This window comes from Bos mutus, chromosome 9 (genome assembly GCF_027580195.1).
Source record: "Bos mutus isolate GX-2022 chromosome 9, NWIPB_WYAK_1.1, whole genome shotgun sequence".
Taxonomy (NCBI): Eukaryota; Metazoa; Chordata; class Mammalia; order Artiodactyla; family Bovidae; genus Bos; species Bos mutus.
Window position 1 is genome coordinate 86,849,843 of NC_091625.1, and position 22,348 is coordinate 86,872,190.

The 22,348-nt window shown below is 43.3% G+C and overlaps 1 protein-coding gene across 1 annotated transcript in view; it reads right to left on the bottom strand.

The window, feature by feature from the left end:
* The window catches only part of LRP11 (LDL receptor related protein 11), a 56,408-nt gene extending 52,058 nt beyond the window's left edge, over nucleotides 1–4,350 (bottom strand). The window contains exon 1 of the mRNA XM_005908046.2: nucleotides 2,436–4,350. Within this exon, the coding sequence (XP_005908108.2) occupies nucleotides 2,436–3,069 (634 nt within the window). The 5' untranslated portion in view covers nucleotides 3,070–4,350. The remainder of the gene's footprint in view (nucleotides 1–2,435) is intronic.
* Nucleotides 4,351–22,348: the final 17,998 nt, after the last annotated feature.

Here is a 22,348-nt window from a genome sequence, read left to right on the forward strand (position 1 = left end):
GTAGCTGCTTAGTCAGTCTCACCCTGGAAACTCAACTGAGGGCATCTCTGCTTCCAGGTGTCCTGATGCTGTTGGAGAAAGCATTCAAGTTGCCCCAGAATACAGCTCCACAACTCACAGAGCACAGCTCACGACTCATATAACTCAGCTCACAGCTCACATAACACAGCTCACAGCTCCACAGAACACAGGTCATAACTCACACAACACAGTTCACAACTCACACAGCACAGCTCACAACTTACAATGCATAGCTCCACAAAGCAGGTTCTATGATACCTTTGGACAGGTTACTTTCTCTCACCAAGGCTTCGAGTACCCTGGAGATTATGAGAGAACCTAGATTTGGAAAGGACAGATTTGTGAGGACAGAGTGAGTTCATGTGTCTAAGGAGCTTATAGCAGTGCCACTTATCAAACTCAATAAATGTCCACAAAGAACAGGGCTGATGGGGTCTGCTATAACAAAAAACAGGGCTGATGGGGTCCGCTAAAAATGTGAACTATGCAATTCCACCTGGCCCCCTGCCCTTTTTTCATAATCCTTGTATTCACCCTCAAATGGACCCTAAAACATTTTCTGTAAATTTCTAAACCATTTTCATGCTCCTTTAGCCTTAAACTACATGTGCTCACAGCTTCAGAAAAACAAAAAACATTCATGAAGGAACCACTTAGTCTCAGAAGCACAGGGAACTTCAGGAGGTTAAGGATCTAGGCAGGAAAAACACGAGACCTTTGCCCTCTCTGCAGACAGAATGAGGAGACCTTTGCCCTCTCTGCAGACAGAATGAGGAGACCTTTGCCCTCTCTGCAGACAGAATGAGGAGACCTTTGCCCTCTCTGCAGACAGAATGAGGAGACCTTTGCCCTCTCTGCAGACAGAATGAGGAGACCTTTGCCCTCTCTGCAGACAGAATGAGGGCATTTGGGCCAAGTGGCACCCTTCCATGTTTCCATATTCCTGGGATCCAAAGAACTTGTGAGCAGAGCAGCTCTTTTCCTGAATAAGGACCAAGCCCAGTGGTCCTCTGGGTGTACCCTTGAGCATCTCCAAAGTGAATTACTAGACAAACTTCCCCCCGCCCCCGCCCAGAGAAAGGAAGGTCAAAAAGGAAGTAGAAGAAAAAAGGATTCAGAAACTTCTACAATAAACTAAAGTCCCCCCACCCCCCATGGCAGATATATTCTTTCCTTGTTTCCACTTTCCTGTTTCCACTGGCTTATAAGAAAGCTCCATTTGGCAATGCTGGTTTTCTCCAATTGTGCAGTGAGAAGGGAAAGGGATTTTGTTTCATTGGTGCTGGGATTTATTTTTGAATCCCTGCTTGGGCAGAGGAAAGCTGTGTGTGAAACAGCCATGAGTGGGCTCGGGGATGTAGGTGAAAGTGCCTCCCACCTCCACTTCAGGGAGAAAACTTTGGGGTCCTTTGCAGTGTGTGCCTTAAGGCCTAGAAATCTCAGGTGACCTTGGATGTTTATTCCACTGGAGGTGGGAAGGGAGGTGGGCCATTGTGGACACAGATTTCCAGACCATTCTCTTTGGACCTAAAGATCATGGAGACTCCAGATTTCCAAAGTGGCTGAGGCTATGCCCCTCTAGTCTTGTTATGATTTCACTTTTGCGTCATCATAAAGCAAACAGCAACAGAGTGCAATCAATCACACTCAGCTGAACACAAGCAGGCCCAATCAAGGTTTTATTTCCTGATACCTTATCTCCACCTGCCACTTTTTTTTTTTTTTTTTGCCTCCTGTTTAGGTCTTAATTCTCATTCTGATCATCCCCAGAATAAAAACCATCAAGCAAAAAGCATCTTTTTTAGCTCCTCTTCAAAAGAGAGGTGCTTTAAATTTTATTTTCAATTAATTGAGTTCCTTTTCTCCCCACTCCTTAAAAAACTATTTCATAGGAAATAGTTAGACCCACTTCAAAATAACCTGACCTATTCCCTTCCGAATTTTGTCTGATGAAAGCAACTTTAGGTGGAATCATGAATCCTGAGAGCCAAGCTAAGAAATAAGGGTGATTGCTATGAGCAATCTGGCATCTAATTAGATTTTGTTCTTGTAATTACTTGACACAGACCATACCTTATAAGAACCTCTGAGACTAAAATAGACTTTCCCCCCTGAAATTTTCTCTTCCATTAAATCAAATTTCTGTGAATCTTTTCAGATCAGTATTCCTCCCTAAGTTAAGAAAAATTCCAGAAGCAGTCCACCGTGCCCGCTTCCACCCAATCTACTAGGGGTTTCTCAAAAAACATCCCTAGGACTGAGACATCAAAGCCGGATGTTTCATTTCTGACTTGACTGAGGAGGGCCCAGTGGTCCTGCCTAGGCAGGTCTCCCAGACGCAGCCACCAACAGGTACAAGGGCAGCGACAGCAGGGCCCAAGCGACCAGGCCCGGGCCTCGGGTGGCGTGCTTACCCAGGCGAGGCGAGGCCCGGGTGAGGGCCGGGGCGCCGGCTTCCAGGCCTTCCTGCTCGCCCTCTGGGGAGCGGCTGAGGCTGTAGCTGCTGTAACCTCGGTGCAGCGCGAACTTGCAGACGCTGCGTCCTCGCCAGGTGCAGTTGAAGAGGTAGCAGCCGAGCGCGGTGGCCGGGGGCGCGGGCCGCCGGGGCAGCTCCACCACGGCCACGGAGCAGTGCGGCTCGAGGCAGCAAGCCTGCAGGCACTGCCGCCAGTCCCGCACGGCCGCCGGCGCGCTCAAGAAGCTGGCGCCGGCCGCGATCGAGTCCTTGGTGCGGATGATGGCGTCGGGCCTGGCCCTGTAGCCGCCGCCCCCGGGGCCCGGGCAGCCTTCCTGGGGGTCGCCGCCCGCGCGCAGCTCGAGCTCCAGCTCCTCCTGCGGCCTTTCCTGCTGTAGTTGTCGGCGGAACTCCTCCAGCAGCTGTTCCACCCCCGAGAGCTGCGCATGCAGCTCGGACAGCGGCGCGGAGGGCGAGCCGGCAGCGCGGCCACCGGGCAGCCACAAGCACAGCAGCAACAATCCAGGCAGTGCCCGGCGCGGCGGCGGGCGCCTGCGCCCCAAGCCCGCGCTCTCCCGGGCGGCAGAGGCCATGACGGGCGGCGGCGGAGGAAGTGAGGCGACGCCGGGCGTCAGAGTGCTAGGGAGAGGGAATACGGGTGAGCGCCGGCCCCGGGGTTCTCCGGCGCGGCCGCGGCGGGAGCTAGGCACCGGAGACCTCAAAGCGCGGCCTCCCCGGGGCCCCGCTGCGCCCCCGAGGCCGCAGGCGCGCAGTCGCCGGCGGGAATCGTAGCGGCTGGAGGCATAGCCGGCCCGCCGCCCTGGCACCGCTCCTCGTCCCTTCCCAGAAGTCCGGGCGCGACAGCGACTCTCTGCCAGGAGCCGGAGAGCAGATCGGCAAGAAGGAGGCCGTGTCTACCGGATCAGCACCCGGAGATGAACAGCGGCCGCGGGAAGTGGGGCGTGTCAAGCCTCGCCCAGCCCCGCCCCTCCGGGCCCGCCCCCCGCAAGTTCGGCCCCGTCCATATTCGGCCCCCCCCCTTTTTTTTTGTGGGCGGGGAAGGTAGCCGTCAGATACGCAGATAACACCACCCTTATGGAAGAAAGTGAAGAACTAAAGAGCCTCTTGATGAAAGTGAAAGAAGAGAGTGAAAAAGTTGGTTTAAAGTTCAACATTCAGAAAACTCAGATCATGGCACCTGGCCCCATCACTTCATGGCAAATAGATGGGGAAACAGTGGAAACAGTGGCTGACTTGATTTTTCTGGGCTCTAAAATCACTGCAGATGGTGATTGCAGCCATGAAATTAAAAGACGTTTACTCCTTGGAAGGACAGTTATGACCAACCTAGACAGCATATTAAAAAGCAAAGACATTACTTTGCCAACAAAAGTCCGTCTAGTCAAGGCTATGGTTTTTCCTGTGGTCATGTATGGATGTGAAAGTTGGACTGTGAAGAAAGCTGAGCGCTGAAGAATTGATGCTTTTGAACTGTGGTGTTGGAGGAGACTCTTGAGAGTCCCTTGGGCTGCAAGGAGATCCAACCAGTCCATCCTGAAGGAGATCAGTCCTGGGTGTTCATTGGATGGACTGATGTTGAAGCTGAAACTCCAATCCTTTGGCCACCTGATATGAAGAGCTGACTTATTTGAAAAGACCCTGATGCTGGGAAAGATTGAGGGCAGGAGGAGAAGGGGATGACAGAGGATGAGATGGTTGGATGGCATCACTGGCTCCATGGACATGGGTTTGGGTGGACTCCGGGAGTTGGTGATGGATAGGGAGGCCTGACGTGCTGCGGTTCATCAGGTCGCAAAGACTTGGACACGACTGAGCAACTGAACTGAACTGAAAGTAGCCGTGGGAAGAAGGCAGTGCCCCAGAGGGGCCTAGTGCCTCCCCTACTGGCCTCCACTTCCGCGCGGGCATTCTGGTCCAAGCATGCTGGGCTTATTATTATTTTAATTAAAAAAATATTTTTGTCAGTTAATAATTTATTGCCTTTTGACTTCAGGTGCACTCTTCAGTACACCCTTGGAGATAAACAAAGGACTTCTTTTAAATCATTATTTTTTTTTCTAGTAGCAGAGAGAAGACATGATTTTATGTTTTACCTTTTTTTTTTTCTTGAAGTATAATTGCTTTACAATATCGTGTTAGTTTCTGATACACAGCAAAGTGAATCAGCCATATTTCAGTACATGGAAACAAGCTAAGTGTCCATTGACAGATGAATGGAAGATGTAGTACATATATATAAGGGAATATTGTTTAGCCATTTAAAGGAACAAAATTGGATCATTTTTGAGATGTGGATGGACCTAGAGTCTGTCAGAGTGAAGTAAGTCAAAAAAAGAAAAATAAATATCATATGTGAAAAATAAGTATCATATATTATATTATATAATTAATTTATTATAAATATATATAAATATATTATATATTTATGATATATTATAAATATATTATATTTATAATATATTATATACAATATGATTATATATAATATACATAATATAATATGTTAATTATATCATATTAATAATTATATTATAAGATATAATATAATATAAAACATAATATATTTATAATATAATATATTTATAAATATATTTATATTTTAATATTTAATATATTTATATTATAAATATATATTATATTTATTAATATATCTATAGTATAATGTATATTTATTATAAAATATAAAATATAATAAATAAATAAATAATATAATTAATATATTATAAATAATATAATTATATTATATAAATAATTATATTATATTAAAAATAAATATCAGATTATAATCTCATTATTAACCAGCCAGACCTGCTCCGTTGTCTTCCCAATGCGATGTGGGCTCCTGGAGAGGGGGGGAAGGTGTCTCCTTGTGATCTCAGGGCCACTCTAGAGAAGGGACATGCTCAACTGGGGAACCATCTGGCACCATCTTCAGCCCTTCACCTCCAGTGTCCATGGTTGTTTTCACCTTAGCTCCCCAAGATGCTCTTGGTAACAGAAGACAGGCAGTGCTGTGAAATGATACACACAGAGTTGTCACATTCATTTAATTTTCTACAAACTTAACTAGAAATCTGAGCACAGTCGCTTAAGGGGAGCTACAAAGTTCACTCTACGGTGTGCACAGAGGCCTTTAGCTGAGGCGTTATAAGATTGAGAGGAATTGTTTTATGTGACCTAATAAAATATGGGCTACTTTATGACCTATACCCCTATGAAAAAGTCCAACCCAAGGAAGGCTACACCTGAAAGTTCTAGCTGCTTGTAAGCTGCTGCTGTGTCTCATTTATTTCTGAGTCCGTTTCTATTGATTCATTTTTCTCATGATTATGAATCACATTTTTTTGTTCCTAGCACATCCAGAAATTTTTTTTTTTACTAGAAACTTGAGGATTGTGAAATGTACATTTTTAAATGTCTAGACTTTTAGGAGGGTATGAATAAATGACTGGATAGGAAAATAGCAGTCTCTGCTGTAATTTATTTTCACAGCTGAGAGTTAGAAACCTATTGCTTTCAAGTAAAGAACAGAGTAGGAGGTGAAATTGGAAACTAAACATAGAGAAAAAAAATAAAAAAGTTAATTTAGTATTTTTTGCCATTCTACGAAAAGGAGAAAATTTAAAGTTGTGTGTGTGTGTGTGTGTGTGTGTGTGTGTGTGTGTTTGTGTATATTTGAGTGATGTTGAAGCTTAAAAAAAAAAAATCTCTTAGCCCCAAAGGCTACGTCTGGGCTGTAGCACTTTGGGCTGCAGTTTCCTCCCTTGTGAGATATTTACCCCACATGACCGCAGCCACTTTCAGATGCCCTGAGAGTCACATAAACTCCAGTTTTGTTTAAACCTCAGAGCTTGAAAAAGCTTGCTATGAGGAGAAAACTCCACATGTAATAAGAATGGCTCCAGAGGTATCATCAAACCCAGGACTTCCCTGGTGGCTCAGACGGTACAGTGTCTTGCTTACAATGCAGGAGACCTGGGTTTGATCCCTTGGTTGGGAAGATCCTCTGGAGAAGGAAATGGCAACCCACTCCAGTACTCTTGCCTGGAAAATCCCATGGACAGAGGAGCGTAGTGGGCTACAGTCCACAGGGTCGAAAAAAGTCGGACATGACTGAACAACTTCACTTTCACTTTCATCATCAAACCTTCTAAAACTAATTATTATTATAATGATTAGTATTAAAAATCAACATGTATGATGATATGATATAATAACTAACAATTGTATATGATTTCCTGGTTTGCAAACACTTTCATACACACGGTATCACACAACCTTCACAAAACTGTTAGATGGACAGGTGACCTCATTCATCCTGGAGACAGTGAAGACTCAGCACAGAGTGCAACCCATTCAGCTCACTTGTTCCACCGTGGTGGGGGAGGGCAGTAGGATGAGGAGGGGGTTGGGGGTGGGACCACATTGTTCAGTGGCATCAAGTCCAAGCCCTTAAAGCACCCACATAGCTTCCCCACTTGGCTAACTTCCCAATCTTTTTGAGAAAAATGGAAATGACTTTTTTTCCCTTTTTTTTTTTTAACCATTAAGAATGGTTATTTCTAGGGTCAAGATGGGAGCAGTGAAGGGAAGTGTTCACTTTCTTACTTTATAAGGCTTTGTATTGATTGATTTTTTTTCTATGACTTGTGATAAAGGAAATCAGTCCTGAATAATCATTGAAAGAACTGATGCTGAAGCTGAAACTCCAATACTTTGGCCACCCGATGCAAAAAACTGACTCATTTGAAAAGACTCTGACGCTGGGAAAGATTGAAGGCAGGAGGAGAAGGGGATGACAGAGGATGAGAGGGTTGGATGGCATCACCGACTCAATGGACATGAGTTTGAGTAAACTCCAGGAGTTGGTGATAGCCAGGGAGGCCTAGTGTGCTGCAGTCCTTGGGGTTGCAAAGAGTTGGACATGACTGAGTGACTGAACTATGATAAAGGAAGTAAGTTATTTATCATTTATAAATGTATTTATAAATTATAATTTCTAAAATAAATAAACTGATTTCTATTATTTTGGAAATAAGATAGCTTTGATTTGAAAGCCTAAACATCAAAACCTTATGAATGGACAGAAGAAATTTTATGTGAGGATACAAATGTCAGAACTGTGATCTGAATAGATGGAGATGTTTCTCTGTTTTATAAGATCATTAAGGGTAAAAGTCCAGAAAATTGAGAGTTGCACATTATACATCAATTTATTGAAGGTTGGAATGAGGTTGTCATTCTAGTGACTGTCTTAAATGCTTTACAGGCAATAAACAAGTTAAACTAGTGTGTGTAAAATCTTTACAAGGGCACCTGGCACATGGAAGATGCTCAATAAATAATAATCATTATTATTTCTTGTTCTACCTTTTAAGTTTACAGGAAGAAACCAGGTCCCAGAGAAATAAGGGAGCTTCCCCAAGATTAGAAGATGTGCAACTAGCTGAAGCCTGAATCCCCTACAACCTGTTGGCCCAGAAGTCATGTTATCAAGGTTCGTCCCCATCCTCACCCCCTTCACAGCATCTGCTCTGTCCACATGCCTGGAGCCCCAGCTCCCAGGTGACCCACCTCGTCCACTGCTGATGGAACCGTAATGAATTCCTGGCCCGAGCCCAGAATCAACACTGTCTCCCAAGGACAGAGAATCTAGGAACAATGGAATCAGTGAGGGAAGTGCAGCTGGGAGGCCAGTTGGGCAGGGGGGTACATAGTCCTGTGTGGGGTGATGGAGTAGAGAAGCTGCTCAGCTGAGAGGGTGCAGGGGGCACCTGTAGAGCATGGGGTACACACTGTCCTGAGAACTGAAGGCAGGGGCTGCCTGACAACTTTCTCATCCCAGCAGCTTCCCTGGGCACCTCCCTGGCCTCCTCCTTGGATTCTCTGCACAGACTTGTATATATCGTCACTTAGCGATGGGGTTTGTCATGGTAAAATTAGACTTCCCTGGTGGTCCAATGGTTAAGAATCCACCAGCCATTGCAGGGGACATGGGTTCAATTCCTGGTTAGGGAAGATCCCACATGCCACAGAGCAGCTAAGGCCGTTCGCCACAACTACTGAAGCCTGAGCACAGTAGAAATGGTGCTCTGCAACAAGAGAAGCCACCAAAATGAGAAGCCCAAATCAGAGAGTAGCCCCCACTCACTGCGCATAGAGAAACCTCACACACATCAGTGAAGACCCAGCGCAGCCAGAAAAAAATCTCTCTGAGTTGCAAACAACAGAAGCCTACTTCACAGTGGCTTGAGGAAAAGCACCAGGGAGTTTGGCATGTGAGATATGTCACTTATGGGCAGGGCAAGAAGCATCGCCAGGGCCAGAAAGAGGGACAGGATCCAAGGGCGGAGACCCTCAGCCCAGGGCAGTTGGTCCCCAGAGGCTACTTTCCTTCCAGGCCAGATGGTTTTGCATCTCCACCCCTCTGAACACAGAATTCCTGTTTCTCTCAATGTCTAATGTTTTCTTCCCTCCATGTAAAAAGCCTGCAGTTGCCACAACTTAATTTCCCATAATGCACAGAAACTGAGCCCATGGACTGTGGTTCAGGAGAAACTGTTAGGAGTCCAGCTGGGTCCTGGGCGCCCAGGTGCGGAGGTCATGAGGTCCAAGCATGGCTAGGGGCACTGCCTCTCCCCGCTGAGGGCAGAGTGAGAGAAAGGAGTAGTGAGGAGTTGCGGGGAGGCCCCAGAAGTTGTCTTCTACTTGACTAAGGCAAGGCCTAGTGTTTGCTTAAACACTTCTATTCATTTTTATTGCAAATTTACTCTTTAAAAAGGACTGTGCTCGGACTGCCAGTCAGTGTTCTGAGTTCAGCACAAACATTGATCATTGACTTACCCCAACCTCACACACCACGTACAAGTACTGTCCCCATCTTATCCTGGCTGGGAACGCGAGACTTCACATGTCCAAGGGATTCCATCTTTGGGTCAGCCTTACTCTTCACTAGAATGCTGTTCCTTGTATTCAGTTACAGTCGGTTTTGTAGTTTCCACACACTTTTTATAGTTTATTTTCTTGAGGTCTATTTGAGCAATCTATAATTTTTCTCAAGTGATGGTTCTTCATATATTTAAAAGCTGCCATTATAGCTTGCAAGCAACTCTGCCTGTGAAATTCAACACAGTGTTAAAAGCACTGTGACCCTGGGGCAATCCCAAGACTACTCATCTATAATGTGGAAATGATCGCGTAACCTTACTTCCCAGGGTTGGTGAGTCGATTAAGTGAAAACAGCTGCCACAACGGCAAGCCCGAGAGAGAGGGTCCGTAACTGTTGGCTGCTCAGCCCTGCTCTCCGTCCACAGATCCATCCATCCTAGCATGAGCCCTTTAGATCTTGATCCTGAAACCTAACACCTTCTATCCCACCTGGCTTTGAGTCATCTGTAAAGTGTCCTACGTCCTTGTCCAAGAAATTGATTAAAATGATGGATTGTAAAGGAAAGCCAAGGAGGAAGGCTTGAGGTACTCCACTAAGACCTACCTCAAGGTTAACATGGATTCACTAATTTGAACCCTTTGGCTATGACTATTAGGTTACTCATCCACCCAGGTGCTCTTGCTCAGCCAAATTTCTCCATCTTTTCTGCAAACATATCATGAGAGCTTGTCAAGTAACTTGGAATTGCAGTGCATTGTATTTGCATAAAGTGATTTTGCTCAGTTGTGTCCAACTCTCTGGGATCTCACAGACTGTAGCCTACCAGGCTCCTCTGTCCATGGAATTTTCCAGGCAAGAGTACTGGAGTGGGATGCCATTTTCTTCTCCAGAGGATCTTCCCCACCCAGGGCTCGAACCCAGGTCTCCCACATTGCAGACAGACACTTTACCGTCTGAGCCACCAGGGAATCTCCCAGTTTACAACACCAAGTTAAACAGATGGGTACAAGTCCTTAGCAAGCGACTTACCGTCCTGATGAGCACCGTTTTTATGTGAGTTCTCCAATAGGCCCATAAAAGCTCTTTGTACAATTTTTTGTAATCCAGCGTTGTTTTTAGGTACAAGTTTTGCAAAATCTATCTTTTGAAAAGTTAGATTGGCTTTCGTCCAGTTGTGTTGTCTGAGCAGTTTTGATAGTGTCTATCTAGTTTTCTATTGCTATTGTAATAAATTAGCACAAAATGTAGTGGCTCAAAATAAGAGACTATTTATTACCTCATAGTCTGTAGGTTAGGCTTGGACATTTTAGAGGTTTTTTTCATACACTTTGCCAAAATATCCTCCAGTAAAGTAAAAGGCTTTACTCCTGCTAACTAAAGGTCCTCCATACCCTGCCAAACTGAGGACTCACATTTTATAATATTTGGTCAATTTTGAAAAATTTTTGAAATTGCTGAAATTAAAAATATTCTCATCTTCCCAGTAATCCTAACTCCAGGAATTTATTCTGCAAATATATTCATATAAGTTTGGAAAGATGTTTGTACAGATGGTTATTGCAGGATTTTTTTTGGTGAAAGGAATAGCTGGAAACACCCTGAATATACCCAAGTGAGAGATACTTAAATAAATTTTGGTAGAAACATGCTTTGGAATACTCTGCACTTGTATCTCCCAAGTACATCATTAAGTGACACACAGAGGCAGCAGTGTATGTACAGTGAAATCTTATTTGTTAAAAATATACCTACTCTCCTTCCTTTTTTAAAGGAAAAATTGCATGCTATAACCTATATTGTTTGTTTTTCTATTCAGGGTGGGAAAATAGGTATATTTGAAAACCACAATGGAAAGAAAGACTGATTTGTAGGTACCCCTATTTTTATCAAGGGAATAATTTTAATGAGCCCTAACTCTTGTATGTATGTATGTATGTAAATAATGTTCATCGCAGCACTGTTTACAATAGCCAGGACGTGGAAGCAACCTAGATATCCATCAGCAGACGAATGGATAAGAAAGTTGTGGTACATATACACAATGGAATATTACTCAGCTATTAAAAAGAATGCATTTGAATCAGTTCTAATGAGGTGGATGAAACTGGGGCCTATTATCAGCGAAGTAAGTCAGAAAGAAAAACACCAATACAGTATATTAATGCATATATATGAAATTTAGAAATATGGTAACAATGACCCTATATGTGAGACAGTAAAAGAGACACAGATGTAAAGAACAGAGTTTTGGACTCCATGGGAGAAGGTGAGGGTGGGATGATTTGAGAGAATAGCATTGAAACATGTATATTATCATATATGAAATAGATCGCCAGTCCAGGTTTGATGCATGAGATAGGGTGCTCAGGCCTGGTGCACTGGGATGACCCTGAGGGATGGGATGGGGAAGGAGGTGGGAGGGAGGGTCAGGATGGGGAACACATGTACACCCATGGCTGATTAATGTCAATGTATGGCAAAAACCACTACAATATTGTAAAGTAATTAGCCTCCAATTAAAAATAAATAAATAAATAAAAAATAAAATAAAAAATCCCAAATTAAAAAAAATCATCCCTTAAAAAAATGTCATTTGTCTATTTATGGCTACACAGGATCGTTACTGTTGCGTGCCAGCTTCTTTAGTTGTGAGAAGCAGTGGCTACCCTCCAGTTGTGTGCTGGCTTCTCACTGTGGTGATTTATCTTGTTGCAGAGCATGGGATCTAGGAGCCAGGGCTTCGGTAGTTGTGGCATACAGGTTTAGTTATCCCACTGCATGTGGGATCTTCCTGGACCAGGGATCAAACCCATGTCCCCTGCATTGGCAGGTGGATTTTAACCACTGTGCCACGAGAGAAGTACTCAATCCTATCATTTAATGATTCTTGTGTCCCAGTGGTTATAACTGTGGTATTAATCTTTCTCTTATTCTCAGTTTTTTATAATGTATTTTCCAACTTAAAAGTGCTCAAAGAATAATAGGAAAATAGCTAGATTTTATGTCTATTTCATGCCTTGACTAAAAGTACCATTTTGTTTTGTTTTTTTTACTGATGCTATTAGACTGATAATTGCTTTGAATAAGACTTAACTTGTTTTCTTCATTTGGTATTACATTTGTAATGCAGCATTTTAAAAAATTCCAATCAATTGAATGGGATGTTCAAACAAGATCTAAGATAAGTATAAGAATTCTGTTTATTTTCAAAGATAGTGAGAATGGTATGATTTTGCCCTAGCACTTTGAACTACACAAGGCCCAGAATGTACTTTATGGTTAAAGATTTGCCATACATTATCATGAGGGGATGCTAAGGAATTCCGTTTAAGGTGATGAAATCACTATCTGGTTCTCGTTTTCTGTCCCAGAACGAATTCATAAATCCCCTCATAAGGATGCTCCTGTTTAATAAATGCATGCAACTAGTATTTAACATGGAAATAATACAGGTTGAACTGTGTAAATTTACTTTCTAAGGCAAGGTAAGAAATTAGAATATATGTTGAAAGCTGGAAAGTATATTATTTTCAGGCCAAATAAGTTGAATATAGGAAAGATTTGTTCTCTAGTTTTGTGCTCTTACAGCTTACTGAAGGATGTAAATATATTTCATCTATATGCCAATGTATTTAACAAATAGCAAAATGTGTGTAACCTATGTATATGCTATGTTTGCTGCTAAGGTTTCAAATGATAGGCTACTTTCCTCAATGGTCAAAAGTACTTGAGTGTGAATTTGTCATCAACTTATTCTTTTTTCGAGTAAATAATTTATTAATTTATTAAATCTGAGTTTAGCTAAAAAGTATATATATGTGTGTGTGTGTGTATGTGTGTGTGCGTGTGTATTTCCAGAGTTTCTGGCTGACATAGTTGTTAGGATTCCAGGCTTTCACTGCGATGGCTCGGGTTCAAACCGTGGTTAGGTAACTGAGATCCTACAAACCACAAGGCACAACCAAAAAAAGAAAAAAAAATTCCATGTCTCCATTACGTGGAGCTCAGAGTTTGCATTTAAAATATAAGCTACTGCATATACACACTGCTATATATAAAATAGATAAACAAGGACTTACTACATAGCACAGGGACCTATACCTGATATTTTGTAATAATCTATATGGTATATATACGTATGTATAATCTATAACTGAATCATTTTGCTGTATACCTGAAACTAACAAAAGATTATATATCAACTATACTTCAATAACATTTTTAAATTAAAAATAAAATATAAGCTACTTTAGCACAGTGTTTGTGTTACCATGTGCATATTAAATATTTTTAAATATGATATTTATAATAAAGTATTTTGAGTCCATCAAGAAGAAAAAGGGCCGAGGTGAATAAAGAAAAAAATTTCTTAAGAAAAGGAAGTCAGCATTTCTGCAAAGGGAGAGATTTGGGGTTCTCCAGTACTCTTGCCTGGAAAATCCCATGGATGGAGAAGTCTAGTGGGCTGCAGTCCATGGGGTCGCTAAGAGTCGGACACAACTGAGCGACGTCCCTTTCACTTTTCACTTTCATGCATTGGAGAAGGAAATGGCAACCCACTCCAGTGTTCTTGCCTGGAGAATCCCAGGGACGGCGGAGCCTGGTGGGCTGCCATCTCTGGGGTCGCACAGAATCGGACACGACTGAGCGACTTAGCAGCAGCAGCAGCAGCAGTCAGAAGGGAGTAGAGGGCTTCTCTCTGGGGGATCCTGGAGAGTTTAAAAATAACTGAAGCTTCTTCAGTCAATGAGGAGAGCTGATATTTGTTGATCATCTCTTGGGCACCGAATGAAAGCGAAAGTCGTGTCCGACTCTTTGCAACCCCGTGGACTATACAGTCCATGGAATTCTCCGGGCCAGAATACTGGAGTGGGTAGTCTTTCCCTTCTCATGGATCTTGGCAACCCAGGGATTGAACCCAGGTCTCCTGCACAGCAGGCAGATTCTTCACCAGCTGAGCCACAAGGGAAGCCCGAGAATACTGGAGTGGGTAGCCTATCTCTTCTCCAGTGGATCTTCCTGACCCAGGAATTGAACCGGGATCTCCTGCATTGCAGGCAGATTCTCTACTAACTGAGCTATCAGGGAAGCCCACTCTTGGGCACCCAGGGCTTGGCAAATGTGACCTCACTTTTTCCTCACTCCTTGGTGAGAGTGGTCTTGCTTCTCTCTCTGAGCAACTGAGGAAGAAACTGAGGTGAAGTGAGGCTGCCCACTCACCCAGCTCACCAGTCAGAAAGGAGTCATGAGGGGAGAGGTGGGCAACTCTGACTGTGGCTTGAGTTTTGTTTCACTTCTGTGCTTTGCACCTCTGTAAGACAACATGACACTTAATACAGTAGGAAGTGGAGTCACCACTGCAGATGAGTGTGGAGGAGCGTCCGCAGAGAGAGAGTGAAGTTGGGGGTAGTTTAGGGAGAAATCTCTCTGGACACTCCGGGAGCTCTGGGTGAGCCCAGCGGAGCAGCTATGACAGCCCAACGGCAGCCTGGCCGCACACCCAGCTTGCTGGCTGATGGCGCTCTCTGTCATGGGCTTGGGGTGTGTACTTCCTCTTGGTTCAGGGTGAGGGTGAGGGAGAGAGCAGTGACTGCAAGGAAAACCCTCAGCTATTGGGGCGCACATGGCTCATACCAGGCTGCATGTTGCTTCCTGTTGTTGTTTTGAAGCTGAGGCAATCCACACAGTGACTCACACCACCTACTTGATGTCTCCTGTTGGCATCTTCAAAGCTGAGGCAACATGGGTCTGATCAAGATTAGCTCAGTCCCCAGGCTCTCCTGATCCGTGACCACACCCCACCACTCCTTATTAGGAGCTCAGCTGAGCTGAGAGACTAAGTTAACACCCTTACTGTGAGAACACAGGCCAGCGTCTGAACCCAGAGGAAGTACAGCTCTCATTCACTTTTCCCCAGTGGAATGGCCTGCATAGAGCCTGCCTCCCTGATCAGAGAGCCCAGAGCAAAAGGCTCCAGCAGCTTTATGGACCCTGAGGTGGGGGTAGGGGAAGAACTCAGTGTAAAGAGACCTGGGCCTGAGTCCAAGTGGGGACAGGGGTCTTCAAGCTTTCTCCATTCTCTTCTCTTATGCAGGCCTTAGCAGAGGTACCACAAGAGAACCTTGGCCCAGGGCCTCAGAAACCGAGACCAGGAAGGAAGAAAGTGCGAGGAGTGTGAACATCTCTCAGGTCTGGGCCCTGAGAGAGACTGCAGTGCCCAGCTGTCAGCAGTCTGGGGTTGAGGAGGGCAGCTCTCCATGTGAGGCTGGCCAGAAAAGTCACACAGGTTTTCAGCCCAGAGTTGGACTCTTCACCTCTCTGTGGAGAGGGTTGTTTTCCCATCACCTCTCTGTTCACTGGCTTGTACCATCTCTCTCTTCCATTCCATCAAGAGTTAATTCCAGTCCCTGCCAAAAGTTTTGGGGAGTTCTGGTAAAGTGTCAGTACACAAGCTTCTACCCTTTCTCAGGCTCTGAAGAGCAGGGCGACCTATTGGGCAATCCAGGCCAGGATGAGGGGTCTTCCAGCTTTAGGCAATGTCCCAGGTCCACGTTTTCAGATCCTCGTTGTTGGCACTCAGAGCTGTCCCCATCCTTCCCTACCCTACCAGCCCAGCTCAGCAGCAAACACCCACGTCATCATCACCCAGGTATGGCCTCCCTCTCCAGCTGCTCCTGCTGTAAACCAGTTGACTCAGAGCAGAAATCAGGTGCAGGAAGGGTCAGCGTTGAGGCCTGCTTCCAGGAATGTAGGACCAGTGATCAGCCAGAATTGTGCACCCTTAACTGTTTTGTGTGTGTGATAAAATACATATAGCAGAATCTACCATCTTAGCTAATTTTTTAAGTTAATGAATTAATTTATTTTTGGCTATGCGGAGTCTTGGTTGCTGCACACCAGCTTTCTCTAGATGTGGTGAACATTTGTTGAAGTGCATGGGCTACGGGCTTCTCATTGAAGTGGCTTCTTTTGTTGTGGAGAACAGGCTCTAGCCACACAGGCTTCAGTAGTTGCCATGTGAGGGCTCTAAAGCATGCCAGCTTCAGTAGTTGTGGCCCGCAGACTCAACAGTTGTGGTGCATGGGCTTAGTTGCTCCACGGCACATTGAATCTTCCTGGACTGGGGACTGAACCCATGTCCCCTGCATTTGCAGGTGGATTCTTATCCACTGTACCAACAGGGAAATCCTATCTTAGCTATTAAATATTTTTAAGTGTACAGTCCAGTGATATTAAATGCATTCACATTGTTGTGTATTCATCACCACCATCTTCCTCCATAGACCTTATCACTGCAAACCTGTAACTCTGTACCCATCAAACATTAACTCCCCATTTCACCTTCTCCTTGACCCATGAAAACCACCATTCTACTTTCTGTCCTATTATTTTGTCTACTCTAATTATTTTGTCTAATCTTGTATATGTGGAATAACACAGTATTTGTCTTTTTGTGACTGTCTTATTTCACTTGGCAGAATGTCCTCAGTTCAGTTCAGTCGCTCAGTTGTGTCCGACTCTTTGCAATCCCATGAACTGCAGCACACCAGGCCTCCCTGTCCATCACCAACTCCTGGAGTCCACACAAACCCATGTCCATTGAGTTGGTGATGCCATCTAACCATCTCATCCTCTGTCGTCCCTTTCTCCTCCTGCCCTCAATCTTTCCAGCATCAGGGTCTTTTCAAATGAGTCAGCTCTTTGCATAAGGTGACCAAAGTACTGGAGTTTCAGCTTCAACATTAGTCCTTCCAGTGAACACCCAGGACTGATTTCCTTTAGGATGGACTGGTTGGATCTCCTTGCAGTCCAAGGGACTCTCAAGAGTCTTCTCCAATACCACAGTTCAAAAGCATCCATTCTTTGGTGCTCAGCTTTCTTTATAGTCCAACTCTCAAATCTATACGTGACCAATGGAAAAACCATATCTTTGACTAGACGGACCTTTGTTGACAAAGTAATGTCTCTGCTTTTCAATATGCTGTCTAGGTTCGTCATAACTTTCCTTCCAAGGAGTAAGCGTCTTTTAATTTCATGGCTGCAATCACCATCTGCAGTGATTTTGGAGCCCAGAAAAATAAAGTCTGACAGTATTTCCACTGTTTCCCCATCTATTTGCCATGAAGTGATGGGGCTAGATGCCATGATCTTAGTTTTCTGAATGTTGAGCTTTAAGCCAACTTTTTCACTTTCCTCTTTCACCTTCATCAAGAGGTTCTTTTGTTCTTCTTCACTTTCTGCCATAAGGGTAGTGTCATCTGCATATCTGAGGTTATTGTTATTTCTCCCAGCAATCTTGATTCCAGCTTGTGCTTCACTGAGCCCAGCATTTTGCATGATGTACTCTGCATGTAAGTTAAATAAGCAGGGTGACAATATACATCCTTGACGGACTCCTTTTCCTATTTGGAACCAGTCTGTTGTTCCATGTCCAATTCTAACTGTTGCTTCCTGACCTGCATACAGGTTTCTCAAGAGGCAGATCAGGTGGTCTGGTATTCCCATCTCTTTCAGAATTTTCCATAGTTTATTGAGATGTTAGAAAGAACCAAAACTTGATCTTTCCCTGGTTCAACTACCTGAATTTCACTCTTTTCTTCATTATCAGAAATGTTTTGACAGAGAATATTTGAGGAAGAAACCATCTCAATCTTGGCTAATACATTTAATAAGGAAAATAGGGAATTGGAATATTCTTGAATGTAGTTGTCTCTAAATTTTGACGCACAAAGAGACTGAAAAATGTAATGTCGAGTGGATAAAAGGCTTTCAGAAGAGAATGTAGGTATAATCCTGTTACAATGTATTAATATTCCATTAAAATGGACATATAAATACCACCCGTATTACATATATTGAAACACTTGTAGGAATATATACTAAATTGTTCATTATTTAATATACTCACTTCATTATGTATTTCTCTATTGTTTAAACTAGGTTTAAAATAAGATTCTTTTAATTTTGCAATCAAAATTTCCAGTCTTTTAGAAAAAAGACATTACAGTTTCAAAGACTTCCTTTGATTCCTTGGTGGTTGCAGATTTTTACTATCCTCTGCCTTAGTTTTTTACCTTTTGATACCGACTGGGGACAGACATCAGAGACAAATGGCATTTCTGTAAATGACTAATTTCCAAAAGCAAATCAAGTGATGAATATCAGAAATCTATCTCCCTTTGGCTTTATTTTCTATTTCCCCCACCTTTCTCCCTTCTCTTACTTGTTTCTTTCTTCTCCAGTATCTAGCATAACCCTGGAGAAGGAAATGGCAACCTACTCCAGTATTCTTGCCTGGAGAATCCCAAGGACAAAGGAGCCTGGTGGGCTATAGTCCACGGGGTCGAAAGAGTCAGACATGACTGATCACAGCACACAGCACATCTAGCATGGTACTTTAGACAGGGTGCTCTTGTCCTTTCTGCCACTAACAAATCTTCCTAAATTAGCTGTCCCTTGCCTCTTCCCATGTCTCACAGCTGAACTTAACCCAAAGCAATGACAAGGTTGTAGAAAATGGTAACACGGAGCAGCTCAGTACCAGAGAGCTAAATTTAGAGTTTCCTGGGTTTTACCACTTTATATAGATATTTTCCCAAAAGTTTTCAGGCTGTGGTTCACCATTTAGTTATTTCCTCAAATTCATTGTCAATTCATCACATGTGGTTGTTTAGAGCCAAGAATTTTGTAAATATCAGACATGTTATCTTTTAAAAAAATCTAATCTCTTCTAAGAATTTTTCCTTTTACTCATGCATCTAAAGTATAAATGGAAAGCCAGGTGGTAGCAACGATATTCTGATTTTTTTAAAGTCACACTCCAATCTGCTTGAATTACAAGACTAAACAGTGCTGGCTCAGTGATTTCATGGGGTACAATCAATCAGTGCTTCCTGTTTTGATTATCTGCTTCATTAAACATGATGCTGGGCACAAAATCCATGTATCTGCCAGTCAAAATGAATATTGCTTTGAATTTAGGTCTTGGCACAGATTAATAATCCCTGACTTCCTCTTTAGTCAAATGTCTATTATGATGCGGCAAAATACAAAACTTCTTTCTATAAATATTAGTAATGAACAAATAAGAGGTTGTAGTAAAATAGCCAAGCAGGAGAGAGGAAACATCAGTGGAGCACATGGCAGCTTAACCCTTTGTCTTAACAAGGAAAGCCTCTCACTCTCCGAAAATATGAACAAACCTTTGCCACACATCTTTGTTCTTTTGCTCCCTATTCTTGAGGTTAGATTCTAGGATCCTAGAGATACCCAAAGGACAGTGTTATAATTTAGCTATCCATAGCCAGACACTTTTTATCATGTCTGAAAGCTTCTGAAATCCCTTTGATTGGACTCCAGTCATACCCTCCCCACAATTCCCACCCCTCCCAAATTGATACAAAAGGCATCGACACAATTGGCACACAAGGTAGAGAGGTTGTTGTTGTTTCCTTGCTGCTTCAGTTCAGTTCAGTCACTCAGTCCTGTCCGACTCTTCGCGACCCCATGGACTGCAGCACACCAGGCTTCCCTGTCCATCACCAACTCCCAGAGCTTGCTCAAACTCATGTCTACTGAGTTGGTGAAGCCATCCAATCATCTCATCCTCTGTCATCCCCTTCTCCTCCTGCCTTCAATCTTTCCCAGCACCAGGGTCTTCTCCAATGAATCAGTTCTTTGAATTAGGTGGACAAAGTACTGGAGCTTCAGCTTCACCATCAGTCCTTCCAATGAATATTCAGGACTGATTTCCTTCAGGATTGAGTGGTTTGATCTCCTTGCAGTCCAAGGGACTCTCAAGAGTCTTCTCCAACACCACAGTTCAAAAGCATCAATTCTTCCATGCTCAGCTTTCTTTATGGTCGAACTCTTACATCCATACATGACTACTGGAAAAACCATAGCTTTGACTAGATGGACCTTTGTTGGCAAAGTAATGTCTCTGTGTTATAATATGTTGTTTAGGTTGGTTATAGCTTTTCTTCCAAGGAGCAAGAGTCTTTTAACTTCACGGATGCAATCACCATCTGCAGTGATTTTGGAGCCCAGAAAAATAAAGTCTGACACTGTTTCCATTGTTTCCCCATCTATTTGCCATGAAGTGATGGGACCAGATGCCATGATCTTCATGTTCTGAATGCTTAGTTTTAAGACAGCTTTTTCACTCTCATCTTTCACTTTCATCAAGAGGCTTTTTAGTTCTTCTTCACTTTCTGCCATAAGGGTGGTGTCATCTGCATATCTGAGGTTATTGTTATTTCTCCTGGCAATCTTGATTCCAGCTTGTGCTTCACTGAGCCCAGCATTTTGCATGATGTTCTCTGCATATAAGTTAAATAAGTAGGGTGACAATATACATCCTTGACGTACTCCTTTCCCAATTTGGAACCAGTCTATTGTTCCATGTGTGGTTCTGTTTCTTCTTGACCTACATACAGATTTCTTAGGAGGCAGGTCAAGTGGTTTGGTATTCCCATCTGTTTAAAAATTTTCCACAGTTTGTTGTGATCTACACAGTCAAAGGCTTTGGCATAGTCAATGAAGCAGAAGTAGATGTTTTTCTGGAATTTTCTTCATTTTTCTATGATCCAGCAGATGTTGGCAATTTAATCTGTGGTTCCTCTGCCTTTTCTAAATCCAGTTTGAACATCTGGGAGTTCACAGTTCACATACCACTGAAGCCTGGCTTGCAGAATTTTGAGCATTACTTTGCTAGTGTGTGAAATGAGTGCAATTGTGCGGTAGTTTGAACATTCTTTGGCATTGCCTTTCTTTGGGATTGGAATGAAAACTGACCTTTTCCAATCCTGTGGCCATGGCTGAGTTTTCCAAATTTGCTAGCATATTGAGTTCAGTACTTCGACAACTCCAATAATTTGGCCACCTGATGCAAAGAGCTGACTCACCGGAAAAGACCCTGATGGTGCTTGGAAAGATTGAAGGCAGGAGGAGAAGGGGACGACAGAGGAGGAGATGGTTGAATGTCATCACCAACTCAATGGACATGAGTTTGAGTGAACTCCGGGAGCTGGTGATGGACAGGGAGGCCTGGCGTGCTGTGGTCCATGGGGTTGCAAAGAGTTGGACATGACTGCGTGACTGGACTGAACTGAACGGACTTTGACAACATCATCTTTTAGATTTGAAATCGCTCATCTGGAATTCTGTCACCTCCACTAACTTTGTTTGTAGAAATGCTTCCTAAGGCCCACTTGACTTCACATTCCAGATGTTTGGCTCTAGGTGAGTGATCACACCATTGTGGTTATCTGGGTCATGAAAATCTTCTTTGTATAGTTCTTCTGTGTAGTCTTGCCACCTCTTCCTAATATCTTCTGCTTCTGTTAGGACCATACCATTTCTGTACTTTATTGTGCCCATCTTTACATGAAATATTTCCTTGGTATCTCTAATTTTCTTGAAGAGATCTCTAGTCTTTCCCGTTCTATTATTTTCCTCTATTTCTTTGCATTGGCCACTTACAAAGGCTTTCTTATCTCTCCTTGCTATTCTTTGGAACTCTGCATTCAGGTGGGTATATCTTTTCTTTTCTTCTTTGCCTTTCATTTCTTTTCTCAGGTATTTGTAAGTCCTCCTCAGACAACCATTTTGCCTTTTTGGATTTCTTCTTCTTGGGGATGGTTTTGATCCCTGCCTCCTGTACAATGTCACGAACTTCCATCCATAGTTCTTCAGGCACTCTGTCTATCAGATCTAATCCCTTGAATCTATTTGTCATTTCCACTGTATGATCATAAGGGATTTGATTTAGATCATACCTGAATGGTCTAGTGGTTTTTCCTACTTTCTTGAGTTTCAGTCTGAATTTTGCAGTAAGAAGTTCATGATCTGAGCCATAATCAGCTCCTGGTATTGTTTTTGCTGACTGTATAGAGCTTCTCCATCTTCAGCTGCAAAGAATAGAATCAATCTGATTTTGGTATTGACCATCTGGTGATGCC